Source organism: Balaenoptera acutorostrata, chromosome 21, assembly GCF_949987535.1.
Source record: "Balaenoptera acutorostrata chromosome 21, mBalAcu1.1, whole genome shotgun sequence".
NCBI lineage: Eukaryota > Metazoa > Chordata > Mammalia > Artiodactyla > Balaenopteridae > Balaenoptera > Balaenoptera acutorostrata.
Genome location: NC_080084.1, coordinates 20,720,451 through 20,738,475, shown reverse-complemented (window position 1 = coordinate 20,738,475; position 18,025 = coordinate 20,720,451). Strand labels below are relative to the sequence as shown.

At 37.1% G+C, this 18,025-nt stretch overlaps 1 protein-coding gene across 7 annotated transcripts in view; it reads left to right on the top strand.

The window, feature by feature from the left end:
* MSR1 (macrophage scavenger receptor 1) overlaps positions 1–18,025 on the top strand; it is a 69,338-nt gene that overhangs the window by 28,052 nt on the left and 23,261 nt on the right. For all 7 annotated transcript variants that reach the window (XM_007174034.2, XM_007174033.3, XM_007174035.3 and 4 more), the window contains 3 exons: positions 7,727–7,807; positions 10,738–10,827; positions 16,533–16,586. In XM_007174034.2, the coding sequence (XP_007174096.2) occupies positions 7,727–7,807; positions 10,738–10,827; positions 16,533–16,586 (225 nt within the window). The remainder of the gene's footprint in view (positions 1–7,726; positions 7,808–10,737; positions 10,828–16,532; positions 16,587–18,025) is intronic.

Here is an 18,025-nt window from a genome sequence, read left to right as displayed (position 1 = left end):
CTTATATTTGTGGATTAAGTCTATCATAAATTTGGGAACATTATCAGCTTCAGTCTCTTTGAATATTGCTTCTTCACAATTCTCTCTATCCTTTCCTCTGTAACACTAGTTAAATTCATGTTGGATCTTCTTATTCTAGCTACTATGTCTGTTAAGCTCTACTTTACACTTTCAATTGTTATTTCTTATTAGAACAAGAGAAACAGAAATCCATGTGATTTCATCTTACATAACACTAGTTTAGGATAATTAAGAAGTCTTAATATCCAAATTTTTACAAGAAAAGAAAAATTTTAAAAAAGTCCCAGAGACTATTTACAGTACGATTTTTGTTTCTAATGCTCATGATTTAGAAAAAGTAAATAATGTATATTTACAGACACATACACATTTAATGAGAATGGTTGTTTTTAAAATGCAAGAAAATGAGAAACAAAATTCAGGTTAATGATTGTTTTTGAAAAGGAAGAAGATGAATGAGACGGGAAAGTGGCTAAATGGATAGCTATTGGGTTGTAAGGTTGCAGGTATATTTATTATTGTGTTTATAGCTAACTTGTATAGAATATATTGCATGTATTTTTTTTAATAAATTTTTCTTTCTCCCTTTCTTTCTTTCTTTCTTTCTTTCTTTCTTTCTTTCTTCCTTCCTTTCTTTCTTCCTTTCTTTCTTCCTTTCTTTCTTTCTTTCTTTCTTTCAGTTGGGTCTTTGTTGCTGTGCACGGGCTTTCTCTAGTTTCGGCGAGCAGGGCTACTCTTCTTTGTGGTGCATGGGCTTTTCATTGCAGTGGCTTCTCTTGTTATGGAGCACGGGCTCTAGGCATGTGGGCTTCAGTAGTTGTGGCACATGGGCTCTAGAGCGCAGGCTCAGTAGTTGTGGTGCATGGGCTTAGTTGCTCTGCGGCGTGTGGGATCTTCCCGGACCAGGGCTTGAACCCGTGTCCCCTGCATTGGCAGTCGGATTCTTACCCACTGCACTGCCAGGGAAGCCCCTATTGCATGTTTTCTTTAAGTATTACATTGAAACCAATGATAAAGAAAAATTGAATTAATCAGCTTTCACTCTAACAATTAGACATTCCACTTGGGATTTCGAATTCCACTTGGGATTTCACTTAAATATCCCCAACTTTACAAATCCACACCCAAACCCTTAGTTCTCTTTCTTTCTCTCTCTCTCTCTCTCTTTTTTTTTTTTTTTCAGCCATGCCACACACCATGTGGGATCTTAGTTCCCTGACCAGGGATCGAACCTGTGCCAAACCCTTAGTTCTTGAGAGCACCTACCCTCATCCACCCCTCAAATCTGTTGCTTACCTAGTCTTGTCTGTCAATTGAGTCATTGTCCAACTAGTGACTCACTCCAAGATCTTGGAAGCAAGCTTTGATTTCTCTCTTTCTCTCACTCCCTGTATCCAATCCATATATGAGTCCTGTTAACTCTTCTTCCATACGATAAAACTCCTTCTCACTGTCTCCTCTGCTACAACGCTAATTCAAGCAACAGTATTACAGCCTGGTATACTACATCAGCTTCCCAATTGTTCTCCCTGATTCTACTCTTAATCCATTCTACAGAGAGCAAAAGAGTGTTATTGAAATAATAATAACATATGATTAGATCTTTTGTCTCTTAAGACCTTCCAATATCTTCCCATTGGACTTGGAATAAAATCCGAACTCCTACTTGATCTGGCACCCATCTACTTATCTGCCCTCTTTTCTAATTTTCCCTCTGTCTAGCTTGGAAAGCTGGAAGAATGAAAGTGCCATTGAACAGTATAAGTTAACAAGGAGGAAGTGCTGGTTTCACTTCTTGCTGTCATAATGTGCACTAGACAGCTCTCTCTCCCTTTAAATGTTCTCTTAGCTTTCCATTCTCCTTAGATCCACTCAAAATTACCTTTTTAGTGATAATTTCTCCCTCCCCATTCTTATTATCTCTCTATATCATGGTGTGCTTTAACTTCCTCATAGTATTTAAAACTACATGATACTGTTTCATATATACATTTGCTTATTTGTTTATCACAGATCTTCTCGAATAAAATGTGAGTTCCATGAGGTTGGGTCTTGTCTCTCTTGTCTATCTCTCCATACACAGCACCTGTTAGAGTGCCTGGTATATGGTGGGTGAGCAAATGTATATGCCTTAAAGAAATAAGTGAAAGTAACACTTCCTTTCTATGAAGTTACACTTTGTAATGGCAATGTCATTCTTCCAGATTTCCAAGGTAGAAATTTTAATTGTTGTTATTTTCTCCCAAGAATACCATTAGTTCTTATGTTCCACATTCTCTAACCCCTTCTCACTCCTTTATATTCTGTGTAAACTATTCTTATCACTGCTCTGCCAGACTATTGAAATAGTCTCGCTATCATTTCCTGCCTCAGTCTTCCAGACTACAGTCCTTTCTACACTCTTGTTAGAATGCAGCCTTCCTAGAGGGACACCCTAGATTGCAAAGAGACTCTCTGTCACCTCCTTATTACACATACACTTTTCTCTGCAGCGCTCAAGTTCTTCTATAGTGCTTCTCTTAACTACTTTTGAATGCCTCATTCCCTGTCTTTTCCCTTTTTGACACCAAATATTTCAATTGATTTTACTGTGATTCTGACATGCCCAGTACTTTTTACATCCTGCCTCATGGCTTTTCCTTCACTTGAAAGAATATCTTTCCTCTTCTATTTGTATCTGAAAATATCTTATCTATCATTAATGTCCATAGATGACATACATGCAACCTCTTCCATGAAGCTGTCTCTGGTCCCACCGTAGTAATACTCTTGCTGACATTTATATCTTGCTTACTTTTGAACATCAAGTATTCTTTCACAAGAGAATTCCTAATATGATTGTCATATCTAAAAATATCTCATACTGTCTTCTATCGAAATGTTGTCTCTTACTGGAAACGGTAAGTTCATTAAAATTATGGGCTATTTTTTTATATCCTCTACAGCATCTAGTCATAATTTTTAATAAATATTTATTAAACTATAACCCAAGAGAGATATTGTATTAATTAATGAGTGCTTTATCTAATGTCGGTTGTAGGATCAGTGTCATTACTTTGTGTCCCTCCTCTTTTATATTAGCAATTATTAAATATTTATGAAGATTAAAGAGGTAAAGATATTTTAATATATTTCTCAAGTAATTATAGCAATTAAAGTCTAAAGGACTAAATGAAATTTCATTGTTGAAATGGTGAAGCAGAATTTGGTAGGGAGCGGGGGATAACATGATTTAAAAAGACAAAGTTGTTTAACATTTGAGGAAGGAAGTTAAGAGAAGAGAAATAAAATATGACTCATTGCTGAAAACGGTGTTTATTTGGAAAAATTTTAAGCATATTTTTTTCCAGAAACTAAAAGCACCAAAAAAAGAAAAAAAAAATGTATCAATTGATCAATTGTCATGATAAAGAAGAAGAAGTGATTGATAGAATTTGAATTTGGAGATTTGTGCAATTAATTATTGGGATTTAAGAAATGAATTGTGTCTTTAACCACTACGTAAAAGAAAAATTCATCTCAGGAATAATGAAAGAACAGATGCCAAAAATGAAATCAATTAATTTTGGAAAAGTATAGCCTGGAACATCAGGAAAGAAGTATTTTAGTTCTGATCTTACCCAACTGGCTTTAAGACCTTGGGAATTCACTCTCTCAGACCTCTATAATTATGTTTGACTAAGCAAGCTTTAAGGCCTCTTCCAGATTAAACATCTCTAAGTCAGTGAGCATGAAAACTGGAAGAAAAAAAAAAAGTCAGGTTTAAATAGCAACAGCCTAGAAGATTTGGCAGATTTTTATGGTGATCTAAATGTGAGGCAAGACTGAGAACAAAGTAGGAAATTAATGATCATATTGAACACGACATGGAGAAGCATAGCTCTGGAAATTTTGGCAGACGTTATTAGTGCTATGTTATCATTTGAGGATTTTAAATGATGTGATGTTCCTGGGTTTTCTTTCCCAGTAAATTGGGTAATTTTGATCTATGATATTTTTTAATTACTGAGTATTTTAAATCAGCACATCTCTGTGGCTAAGTAGAAATCTTAGTTTTCCTTAAAAAAAAATCATAGGGAGAAAGCTAATAGCAGATTTGGTGGTGTGTTTTATAGAGGGAATTGTTCATGGCAAATTATTGCTATAGCATTTATGAATTATCCCTGTAACTTTGCAGTTAGATGGTACTAAAGATGATGAAAAATAGTAGAATTCTTATGGCTTCTTGAACCAGGGCAAATCAGATGTTCTGAACAATATTAATCTAGTGTCCTTTGACATATGTTAGCAAGAGAGCTGCCAGGAAGCATCATGTCCATTTATTGATACACAGAAGTGGTTGTTGATGTGATTATGGGACAGAATTTTGAAAGGTTAAATAGTAACTCAGAACCAAGAAGGTGACTACAATAGACTCGAAGTCCCCAGACTTAAAGTTCTTCCTTCTTTTTTTCCATAACGTGGCAGAATAAATGGCTACATTTCTTTACAGTTGATACAGACATTTGTTTTTAAACTGAAATAAATGAATGAATGAGGGTGGAATAGACAAAATATATTCAGACCAGATTTTAATAAAAAACCCTCTAGATTAGTCCAACTGCAGTATGATAAGGATGTGAGAAACAGCAGGATTGGAGAGACCAGTTTTGGAAGGTAGGTGAGAGCATTATGTTGATAATGTTCTCGAAAGTTCTACATAAGAAGCTAAGAGAAAGTAGTATATGATCTGTGTACTTCCATCCCTCCAAAATATCAAAAAGACACTTAAACCATTGAGATACTTTCCATATTTTGTTCTAGGCAGTAGAAGGCACATAACAAATTATAGAATTTAAACAGAACGTAATGGGTGAGATTAATGTTACATGAAGACTAAGATAACAATAAAAATGTAACATCCAACACACTCAGTTAGAACGCTTGAAGGAAAGACTTTACCTCGTTTTCTTACTCTGGGATTCAGGTACCTGGTATCAGCATTTTTATATAGAAATAGACAGAGAGGGATCTTTAACTCAGAATTTTATAAAATAACATAGCTGTATTTGTTATGATTGAGTTAATGCTCCAACATTTGAGCTGTGTACAGTTACTATGCATAGTTACATGCAAAATAATTGAAAGGATTGTGAGTTCCATTTCTTACTTATTAAAGAAATGGTGAAAACTCTTAATCTCAGAGGCTAAGAGCCCAGGGCTAGTCTGTGTCCCTCGCTTCTTGTCTCACACCTTCTAGTTTTTCCTGGAATGTCTGTCTTGCTTTAGAGCCCTAATCACTGAATCAGAGTCTTTTCGTGTGCAATTTTTTTTCAAAATGCCATCCTGGAGTACTGTGGATTTGCTTCCCTTTAATTTGCTCAGCAAAATTCAAGCTGCAAATTGAGTCTTTCTGTCCTGCTTGCCCCCTCCATTGTCACTGTGCAGAGATGAATGAACTGCAGCTGTGTTCACGGTTGTGGGAATTAAAACCCCTTTGTTGGGAAAAACTACATTCTGCAGGAATAGAAGATGCGTAGATTCCCATTGATGTAGAACCATGACATCTCTTGTGGACACCTTAATATATGTTTCCAACATTAAGCTATAGCTTAGGAGAATTTGCTAGTCGTTACTACAACTACTTAATGCCCAGTAGTATGCAGTTTGCATGATGATTATGTAAAAAAAAAAAAAACCCAAAAAAACAAAAAATACACACACAACACAAACAGAAAATAAATGTTAGTGATTATTCTCTTAAGATGATAGAATTATGTATTATATTTTCCTCATTTTTTCTAGGCTTTTATATTTCCTATAATATGTAGAGTTACTATTGTAAAAATGAAAATGCAATAAAACCTTACAGCCCAATGGTGTGTATGAAGGGAAATGGATGACGTGGCATTGAGAAGAGCAGTGATATCTGGAAAATTAAGTCACCAGGGAAGGAAGGTGCTAAAACCCAAGTTGGACCTTGAAAAATCAGAAACAAATCAGAAAAATGGAGAGAGGCAAGGGACAAGGATTTCAAAAGAAGCAAAGAAAATGGACAGAATATACTTACTCATAATTAGAATTTTTCAAGTATCATATCTCCCCACCTGATTAAAATTTGTAAACAAGTGCTCTCTAACCAGTGATGCTAAACATAGTTGTGTGTTATCCTTGCTGTCCTTGAACCACGGAAATCGAAAATGACTCTTTTAAAACATCACTATTTGATTATTCTATGGTATGTCCAGGTTCATTTCTTCCTTTTGGAATTGAGAAGAAATTGCTAAGTGTTCTGCTTTAGAGGAAAGGAATAACACTTGTCCTGTGGCACTCCATGTAGAAGAGGGACATACTCAGTGCCATCATTCTAAAGAGGTGATCACTAGATATCTGTTTTGCTGGGCACAGAAAATTCAAATGACTAAATCAGTGATGATCAAACTCAGTACGAGGGGGACACCTTGGTAACTGCCATGCCAGGTAGTCAAAATTTTCCCTGCAACCTCTCCAACTTATTTTATAATGTCTATAATCTATCTAAGGATTCTACCTAATATTTTACTTGAAAAGTTATTCCTTGACTCATTTTCACTTTCCTGCCTTTCTCCGCATCTCTCCCACTTACCCAGCATTCTCTTTCTTCTCATTCTACCCATTCTTCAAAATCCCCTTCAAATCCTACCTCCTCAGTTAAGTCTTTTCAACCATTGCTCCTCATGCTGATCTGCATTTTTCTAATATCCGAGGGTATCATTTTCAATGATAGGGTTTTTGGTTGTCTACTTCGTGTGGATTTTTGTTTTCCTTGAGGGTATCACACATGACTTGACTTACACATTTTCCACAGAGCATCTAAATTAATATAGTGAAATCTGCCTGGGGCTGAGGTAACAGGGTGATGTTCCCAGAAACTTAATCATCAACCTTCTGGTTCCAACCAGTCTGGGGTCTACATACTAAGGGTCAGCATGTAGTCACCATCTTCCACATGGGTGAAGGGCTTAGTTTCTACAGATCAGCTCAAAGATATGTGTCAGATTGTTATGTATATCCATTGAGGAGGAACTAGGACTCCAAACTACCTTGCTTGACTGCTTCTCCTTTGTTTCTGCATCCCCTCACTTCTCTCATTGTTAACTCCTTGTGCCTGCTCTTTGGGGCTCGGGGAAGGCCTAGGAAACTAAAGCCTTTTTTCTGCAAACAAGAAACAGGGGACCTGGAGGGGTTTTGTACCCAGGAGGGCCCTGCAGGGTCCTGCTTGGTTTCAATCCCCCTTTTCTTTGATATTCCTCAATCCTGAGGGGAACAGGGGTAGGACAAGAAGGGGAATAAAATTTTGGATAGAGAGGTTAGTCATAAGCTTGGCAAGGGAGCTCAGTGTTAGGGGCACTGGGTTTCATACCCAGTAGGTACACAATACGAATGTGGATTTCTGCCATCATTGACTCACTGTCTTTCTCTGCCCCCAGGATCTGAGAACCTAGAACACTGCTTGGCACACCGGAGTATTTAGTCCATAATTAGCTTGTCTAATTTAGAGCTATCTCATTGCACTACTCAGTAGCAGGTTATGCTTCCATTCAGGAAGGTTAGTCTATTCATTCTGTGTAATTGTGCAACAAATAAGAGCCTTTGGATTTACCTATGTAACTGTCTTGACAAATGACACATCTATTTTACCTATGCTTTAAGCCTATGATCAGTAATTGTCATTTATTTTTTAAAGGTCCTCCTGGACCTCCAGGTGAAAAAGGAGATAGAGGTCCCACTGGAGAAGTTGGTCCACGAGGCATTCCAGGTCCAGTAGGTATGGTAACTACTCCATCATATACTGCAGGGCTAGGTAATGTACATCTGTGTATGTGTGTAGGGGGAATGAGTTATTTGACTGGTTCCCTGTGTGGCGTGTGTGTGTGTGTGTGTGTGTGTGTGTCTGCATGTGTATGTGTGTGTGTTGAGGGGATATCAAATATTTTGGTAGCCTAATCACTATCATGTTCTGAATGGTAAGCAGTGACTCTTGATTTTTAAAGAAAGTTAAGTGCTTTAACAACATGGGGTTTGTTCATAAGTCTAGAGAGTGCTGTCCATATCACTGACTGCAAACAGTATTTGGCTGACCTAGTTTTAGGTCACATGTGAAGGAAAATATGAAAACCATCTTCACATTGAATATATTTGGAGGTTACCTGGTTTTTAAGATACAAAAAAAAAAAAAACAACTAATGTAAATCAAAGGCAAATTGGATTATACTCCTTATATAATCCTTAACTGGAATTTATCTGCTTCAACCTATGCAATCTCAATGTAAATACTGACTGGAATACAGATGACTTTTCCCTTTGCCGTCAGCCACTCTGTATCTTACTTAGAGCAAAATTGTTTCAAATTATTTTCTTCTGTACTCTTGAAAGCATTATTTTGAAAGACAATAATAGAAGACAGAAAAAGAGAAGGAGCATGAACTTTCTTTGCTCTCAAAAAAATAAAGATAATAACAGTAACATGGTCATGATGTTATTCACGGCTAGAAATCAAATACCTGCACGCTTTTTGAAGGTTGGGAGTATACTGCTCAGTCTAATGGTAACTAGAATAGTTTGTGCTGCCAAAAAAATGGCTAAATACCAGGGACTTGATCTTATTTTTCTGTCTTTTGATTATATAAACTGTTCTTCTTTCTGATCAATGTATCAACCAGCCCAGGTTACATCAGAAAAACCATTTTTAAAAATGAAAAGCATGAATTTGACACATGCCTGCCCTTTACATCATAGTGCTTAAAAAGCCAATATATAAAGTTTACCTTAAAAAAAAAGCTTTTAAAATTCTTTATATATATATATATATATATATATATATATATATATATATATATATATATAAATTGTTGGTTTGCCTTTGAAAGTAATACCAGGTAAGATTCTTTATTCAGAAAAGTCTTTCTACTTGACTAGCACCCAGCAGATCTTAGCAATGGTGCATTAATGTCATAAGCAGGGGAAGTAACCAGTGTTATATTATCTGCCAGAGCGGCTATTGTCAAAGGTCTGTCAGCTCCTCCATTACAAATTGCAATTGTCAAAGCTTTATAACTCAACCCTAAAAGTTCAGTCTGGGCTACAACTTGCCTTCCAAAGCTTCATCTTGGGAACATCTTTTGTAGCTGTTTCGGAATCAAATAGAAAGAGGGATTTAAAAGTTTCAGCTTTTGTTACTACCATAGATGGATACCGTTGCAAAGCTGCTTTGATTCTTTAAGTGAGGGTTTAGTCTGCTGCTGTTGGTATTGCTCATATACACAAATAGGCATTATCTGGCCCCTCAAAAAAGAGAGGTAGATTTCATTGTTAGAGTGATAAATTGACTCTTTAGATTATTAGGTTGCCGTTTGATTTGGTGCACTGCAGCAAAAATATTCAAGTTACTAGGCATCTCTCCTACCTAATTGCTGCATTCTGTTTTGTTCTTTGCAAGATTGCCTATTTGCCCCATGTTTGGTAGGGAATCAGGAAGTTAAAAGTATATGATGGACGGTCTTGATAATTCTACTTCCTGATTCAAGCAGGTTTACTAAAATCCCACCTATAGGGACTTCCCTGGTGGTCCAGTGGCTAAGACTCGTGCTCCCAATGCAGGGGGCCCAGGTTTGATCCTTGGTCACGGAACTAGATCCCACATGCTGCAACTAAGAGTTCACGTGCCTCAACTAAAGATCCCACATGCCACAACTAAAAGATCCCATGTGCCGCAACTAAGACCTGGTGCAGCCAAACAAACAAATAAATAAATATTACAATGGGAGTGTTTAAAGAAAAGACAAAAGAAACCCTGTACCAAAAAAAACCAAAAGAAAAACAAACAAACAAAAAATACCTGTACATGCAATTGAGCCCACTAAACTCAGCTTGACTCGAAACCATGATATGAAAATCTGAGAAGATATAAGTGCTTAGTAGTATTAAATAATCAGTACATTAAATATATTACAATTGTTACTTATGTACTGGGGTGGATATTATGTTAAACTGTGCTTTATCTCAAAATAATATAATAGAAATTCATTTCAGCATGCCATTTCCTTGGAAGCATGCCAAGGAGAATTACTTGACCTTTTACTTTAAAAAATGTTTACTGAATACTTTCCCTGTGCCTGGGACACACACACACACACACACACACATATGGCTACATTATTGTTTGGGATTACAATGGAGTATGTAAAAACAAGAGCATGAGAGATAGAGTAATATATTCCTGCACTAGAACCTCAGTATTTTTTTAATAAATATTCTTTGATACTTCTCATTGCTTGACTTGTGATTTTTCTGGGACAAATCTTAAAAATCCAATTTTTAGCTTACATTTCAAAGTTATCATTTCAGCTATAGCAAAATTCTGCCATTTGAAGATTCCTGATTAGACTATATAAGCCTTCCAGTTAAAACTCTAAGATTTTTTTTCCTTGTGTGTTTTTATTTGTAGTGACAATACGTTACATATTGAATATCTACAGTGTACTAAATGCACTAATGTTTCTACTTACTGTTACTGTTATCTATCAGTTTTTACACATGAAATTTTAGGAAAGACATTATTCCTCCATTTGGAGATTCACCTCTTTCATATCCATTAGTGAAATTAGATTGTTTCGTTATTCTCTCAAATCTTTATGCAAAATGAATTATTACCACTGTTTTTTGGGTTTTTTTTTTTTTTTTTCATTTACCGTGTAGGTCCTCCAGGTCTTAAAGGTGATCGGGGATCCATTGGTTTTCCTGGAAGTCGAGGATTCCCAGGATCAGTGGGGAAGACCGGGAGGCCAGGTATTATGATAATGCATATTTTCTTCACAGAATATGTAAAATAAACACCAGATCATAGATATTCCTTTCAACTCCTTAGATAACAAAAACAATGGTCATCATAGTATGAATAGCAGCACTCACATGCAGTTTATTCTGTGATCTGAAACATTTTAAAACTGATTTCTGCCCACCTGAGGAAAGTTTCTATATCCAGAAGGAAAATAGTTCAATATAAAAACACAACAGAGGATCTATCAACTCCACACCACTATAAATCACCATGAAGAATGGTATCTCTCTTAGAATAAAGAGAATGGAAAGACTGGCAGAGAAAAACAAACAAGCAAAGTATTAACACCCCTTTAACCAAAACCGCCAAACCCTGTTAAGTTACAGTTAGCAAAATACAGGCAGACCTGCAATCCTATCCTTTGCAAGAGAACCTGCCTGCTACTGTATATTAGTACTTAATAATCACCATGTGCGGGCCCTTTACAGTTTACATACATGATGATATTATTTCTACTCCTTATGCCGCTAGCCTAAGCTTGAATTGTGAACTGTACACCGAAATTTTAGAAGAGAGCAGGGCACAGAAAAATGCAGAACCAATTAGCTGTATTACCAAGTGGTAAGTAATAAAACATTTGGAAAGTGGGACAAAAGTAATGGAAGCTGGAAGCTGTGAAAGTAGAAAGTAGAGTGATCAACTCTGTACAGCAAGACAAGATGTTACAAAGAAAGTCGTGTTAGAGCTGGCCTAAAGATGCACAGAATTTCTTTACATCTGTGGTTCTCAAACTTGAGCAGACACTAGAATCACCTGTAGGGCCTGTTAAAACAGCTTACCGGGCTCCACCCCCGAGGACTTTCTGATACAATAGGTTAGGGGTCGGGCTCCCTGAGAATGTTGACTCCTCACAAGTTTCCAGGTGGCAGTGGTAATGCTGATCGGGGACCACACTTTGAGAACCACATCTTCAGGTGAAGAAAACTGGAGAAAGAGAGACTGTAAAAATGAAAGCAGGGGTAGAGGTAATAAATCCCTTGACCAAAGATATTCTCAGGATATTACTTCCTTATTAGAAGACTCAAATTTGGTAGAAATATGAGCAGCAGTGCCTGGTACTAGTTTAGTTATACTGCAGATTAAAACAGTGAATGCATTCTTCCTCTACAAGAGTCCAAAGAGGGTAATAAAATTAGAAATAAAATCTACTAATTGTCATTTTCTAATTAATGACGCAGCCTGGACTATCTGAGTGATGTCAAAGCAAAGTGATTTCAAAGCAAAAAGATTAGGAAAGAGCAGCCCTATTTATTCTCTATTTTCTCTCCTGCTCTCCTTTTCTTCCCCACCCTGCCCTCTTCCTTCCACATGTATTAAGTACTCAATATATATATACAAGGACAATGCTTGGTGCAGGGAAATGAGAAGTAAGTAAGACACAGTCCTTAACTGATGAAGTGTACAAATATAAGAAGAGAAAAGGAAGACTTTCTTCTTGATCCATGGCAGATGTATAGAGCATTTACCATCCGACAGATTTACTGCAGAGAGTTCGGAGGATTTAATTGAAGTGTAACCTTACATATCTTCAAAACCCCTAGAGTACTCTGAATAGAACCTCATTAAATGAACTAGGTTTTCCAGCAATGTAAATAATGTGCTTCTCTCCAGTTAGACTCTTGGAGTCCATTCAAAGTCTGATTCTAAGGGTGAGTTATGGTCTTTCTTAGGAATGTCTAAAATTATAGACCACCACGAATTCCTTTACTTATTTGACAAACAGCTATCGAACACTCTGTGCCATTCATGGAGATATTTATAGTCGAATATATGGGTTTGGAACTCAGAGGGGAAGCCAGAGGTAGAAAGACAAAGTTGTAGCTATGCTCATATAAATGTCCATTGAAGTCAATGAATTTTAATAATCATTGATTTTGGTAATATTTTACGGGTGGGCAACAGTGAGAAGAGAAGGGGCCTAGGATAAAGCCTTGAGTGGTTCCAGAAGTACAGACTGAGCAGAAAAAGCAAAGCAGCCAGAGTGAGGAAGAAAACCCAGAGAAGGTGGGGTGAAAAAAACCCAAAGGAGTTTCAAAAGTTGGTCAAGTAAGATGCAGCCTACAGAAAGCTCCTTCCATTTGTTGCTGTGAGGATGTTGCCTTTACTGAGAGCAGTTTTGGTGGGGCCGGGTGGAGTGGGGTGGAAGCCAGATTGGGGAACGCCCAGGGGTGCCTGGTGGTGAGGCTGGTAGACAGCGGGGTAGAGCAGTCTGGCTCTGCAGAGGGGGAGGAAGAGATCGGCTTTTTCATTTGATTTTGTGTTTTCTTTGAAAGTGAATTTGAATACTATTTAAATGCTGACAGCAAGGTAAAATAGAGAAGTTGTTGAAGATACAGAGGAAAGAAGGGTTAAAAAGATTGTGGAAGGTTAAGAAGAAGGTGGAAGGTGAAGAATTCAGGAAATAGGAAGAAGCATTAGGCAGAGGAGGGAAGATGTCACATCTGAGTTGAAGTAGCTGAAAAGAGTTGGGCTGGGCTAAGTGTGCCTGTGTGTGAAAATGAGGAACCCAGTGCCTTGCTCATGGCAGGGGCTCTGAGAATGCTTGAAGTCACAATGACGCTATTGAACATACCTCCTCTTATGTTGATATTTAAAGTTAGAGTGGCGGTATATTACATGCCATCTACTTCTTACTTTTCAGTGGCTTTCAGAAATATTAGTTCTTTATTTTTGACAGAAGAGTGACATATCTGACAGGAGGTGGTTAACTCCAGGTTTTGACAAAGCCCTTGGGCTCGTTTTTAGCCTAAGGTGTCATTATGAAGGAGGGAGAAATCCCTGTTCTCTAGAAAGGATGTTTTTAATGTGTTCAAGTGTGAGAAAAGATTTCCAAGTGTCGTCTGTGAGGAAATCTCTGAATCATGCTAAAATGACATAAAACATTTTTTTTTTTTATTTATAAGAAGAAAAGTGGGTCATTTGTTCAGATCTCTGGCTTGAACAGAGTTCAAGGTATCGTTAAAATACCTAAGACAGGGACTTCCCTGGTGGCGCAGTGGTTAAGAATCTGCCTGCCAATGCAGGGGACACAGGTTCGAGCCCTGGCCCAGGAAGATCCCACATGCCGCGGAGCAACTAAGCCCCTGCACCACAACTACTGAGCCAGCACTCTAGAGCCCGCGAGCCACAACTACTGGGGCCATGTGGCACAACTACTGAAGCCCACACGCCTAGAGCCCGTGCACCACAACAAGAGAAGCCACCACAATGAGAAGCCCCCGCACCACAATGAAGAGTAGACCCCGCTCGCTGCAACTAGAGAAAGCCCACACACAGCAACAAAGACCCAACTCAGCCAAAAATAAATAAATAAATTTATTTAAAAAATAAAATACCCAAGACAAACTACAACATGAAAAGACTTGACTTCCCAGAGTAATTTTACAATTATTTTCTAATTCTGATAAAAACGCTAGAATGATAAAATTAAGCTTGTTTATTATATTATCTTCTCTGAAAAGAATTAGAACTGATCAGTTATACCATTTTAACCGCCCCCCCGCCCAATTTTTGTTTAATATCTTAGATTTTTCCTCTTGAGGAAAGCTAAAACTTTGGTATTATATCTCATAAAAGCCTACCATCAAAAAAAAGAAAAAGAAAAAGAAAAGGTTTTAGGTACTTTGTGCTAAATTAATAATTCTTGTCAATTTAATATTACCTGAAATGACTGAATCACAATTAAAAAATGAATTTAATGGTGTACAGTATAATCATATATGCAAAGCAATTAGAGACTATTATACTGTGATAAGGAATGGTTGGCATTTCAAAATAAAATTTTAATTGGAAATAACTTCAATTTTTAAGTGCTAAATCTCAATTTTCGTGTTACTCATCACACGTTATTTTGTATTTTTTTTAATCTGGTAAATTGGGGATCAAAAAAATCTTCTGTAAGAGGTGAATAAGGACAAGTGTTCGAAAACAAAGCATGGATGAGGCAAAGTAAGCTAGAGAAACAGACCAAAAAAACCAACAAAATAATGATTAAAACTGCAAAATAAAATGTAAAATAATTGTGCCATAAAAAAGTGAAATGGGGCTTCCCTGGTGGCGCAGTGGTTGAGAATCCGCCTGCCAATGCAGGGGACACGGGTTCGAGCCCTGGTCTGGGAAGATTCCACATGCCGCGGAGCAACTAGGCCCATGAGCCACAATTACTGAGCATGCGCGTCTGGAGCCTGTGCTCCGCAACAAGAGAGGCTGCGGTAATGAGAGGCCCGCGCACAGCGATGAAGAGTGGCCCCCGCTCGCCACAACTAGAGAAAGCCTTTGCACAGAAACAAAGACCCAACACAGCCATAAATAAATAAATAAATAAATTTATTTTTAAAAAAAATGAAATGAAATGAAAAAATCCTCTCATTCACTGAAAATAAAATCACAGAGACAGTTCCAGCTAAGTGATGTTGTAAAACAAATAAGAGCTACCATCTCTTACATGCATCTCTTAAGAGCAAGGCCCTTTATAAACATTGTTGCTAATTTTCAAGGCAAGTTTGCAATGGAAGGTACTATTTTTGCATTTGAAAGAAGAATAAACTTCAGCTCAGAAAGGTTTACAGACTTGTTCTGAGCCACATACCTAATAAGTGGCAGAGCAAAATAATTCAACACAAGAGAATTTAAAATTATTGTTATTATTCCAAAGCTCATGATCTTTGAACTATGCCCTTTGAGCTCTTGGATGAAAAGAGAACAGTCCTTGATTTTGTTGGAGGAAATCAAGAACATTAATGAAGATTTTGATTTAGAGATAGATGGCTCTATGATCAGTCCTGCATTTATGCCAGGAAGGTGATTACTTACAAGACATATCTGACGACTCTTGGAAGAAGAATCGATATGTGAGAACAGCACCCCTCTAGTGAGATGGAATTGTCATCGTTGAATTCTCTTGTTGGTACTAACGGCTTAACCTCTGGATATAGCTTTAGGAACCTTAGGTGAAATAGCAACCCATTAGCAAAGAGCAGGGTCTTAACAATGTTTCCATGTAAGGTCCTGACCCTTATTAGCACAGGGTCTGTAGCACACCTCTATAGTATGTGAATGAGCTTTCTCGAAGCCAAAAGTAACTATCTAGAGGTTTAGACACCCCTCACACCTTCCCAGCTTCCCACAAGACTGAGGTAATTGGGATCTCACCACTCCCAGAAATTCATTCACAGCTCCATCTTTGCTAGGCTTCACACAAAAGAAATAGAAAACAAGACAGACAAATTGTAATGGGAAGGGAAAAACAAGGTTTGGGATGAGATGGAGGATACCAGGCTTTCTGGGAGAAGGAGGAAGACACAAAGAAGGAGAAGAAAAAGGAGTGTGAATAATCCCAAACAAACTGCTTACACCTCAGTTTTGCCTACTTTAGGAAAATGGAACATTTAATGTCCTGGTAAGTAACCTGAGATAATGTATATAAAGGACCTACCCATAAAATGCTAAGTTCATAAGAGGGTTTCTAAAATGATAGCTATTATTATTATCATCATCATCATCAACAACAACATTATTATGTCTGAAAATCTGTAGGTTGTTATACATTGTTATTCTAGATGACCTTGTGTTGCTCTGTCTCCATTTCAAGCACTGTGAATTGCCTACATTAAAAAAATTTTTTTTCCTTTTATTTATTTTTATTTTTTTAAAGGAAATTCTGGACAAAAAGGCCAGAAGGGGGAAAAAGGGAGTGGAAGCATGCTAAGTAAGTTTACGGTTTCTTGGTTTTTTGTGTGTGCCTTTGTAATAAACAAGCTTGTGATAGTGGTGGTCTGGGCTTGAGGCAAAGGTTGAGAACTTCAGTGTTGATCCCTGGGGATTCTCTGGAAGTCAGCCACAGTTTTCTACAAATAAACTGTGCTAAATGGTGTAAAACAAATAGATTAAGTTATACTACTCTAAATCTCATTACCCATTTGTATTTAGTTTTTGTGATGAGTGTAATTTTCTAAAAATTTCACATAGAAAATTGTTCAATTTTCAAGCCAATTTCAATCTGCTGAAAGAAAATCAAGCATATGAATAGAAACAATACAGCCTCCCTACCTACTAACTGAAATAACTGAAATGTTACATATAAGAATTTGAACTATCTAAGAACAGATGAATTCTCTGACAGCTGGGGTATTTTTGTGTGTTTTGTTTTGTTTTGATAAAAACTTGAAAAGTGGTATTCGATATCCCAGACCTTCAAAACTGCAACAGAATAGATTTCACAGCAGGGATCTCTGTGGATGGAACGCTGACCTCATGTTCCAATGTAGAGAATCTGTAAATTGGATCTTGAAAACTAAATATTAGATGAGATATCTTCAGGACTCACAGTGCCATAAGTCAATGGTTGTGTGTCTAGGCCAAATCTACCAGATACAATGAAAGGATTTTGAAAGGGAATGAGGAATCCACACTTGATTTCTCAGAAACCAAGGGTTCCTCCTCCGTGTTCCCAGTTGGAGCTGCATGTAATGTGTGTGTGTGTGTGTGTGTGTGTGTGAGAGAGAGAGAGAGAGAGAGAGAGAGAGAGAGAGAGAGAGAATAAGTGATACACACACAGCTATCATAATCTTTACCCATCAGGGGTCTGTTTTAGACAGATTTTCGCAAATCCTTTAATGGATCCCAAATCTAGCAGTTTTCAGTTGCAATTATTGTTTAAAAAAATGCAGTACCAGTTTCTCTGTCTTAGTAAAAATAATTATTTTTACCTCATACACTGTGTTGATGCCACATTTAGGCAACTTAGGGTCACCAATGTGAATGCCAACCATTTAAGTACGGTGTAACCACATGATGCTTTCTACAGTTGTTTTCATAATTGTTGCATTGTTGAAGTGTGTTTGCCCCTAAATTGAACAACACTGAGTATTGTGTGTCTCCTCAAAGTGCTTTAGTGTTAGTCAATGATTATTATTGTTGTTATTATTATATTAAGATAATAGAAACAATAGGAAAACTTCTCCTTTGTGTCCATTTATTCTTTGATGTGATCACTTTGATCTGCTGTTTTACTTTTTATTCCATTTCTTCTCCTTTCTCCTTGTCACTCCATTTATTTTCACTGAGCTCCTGTGTAACTCTTCCCTATCTGCATGTTTATTTCTATCTTTATCTCTACCTTTATCTTTATCTCTGGTTCTTCTTTAT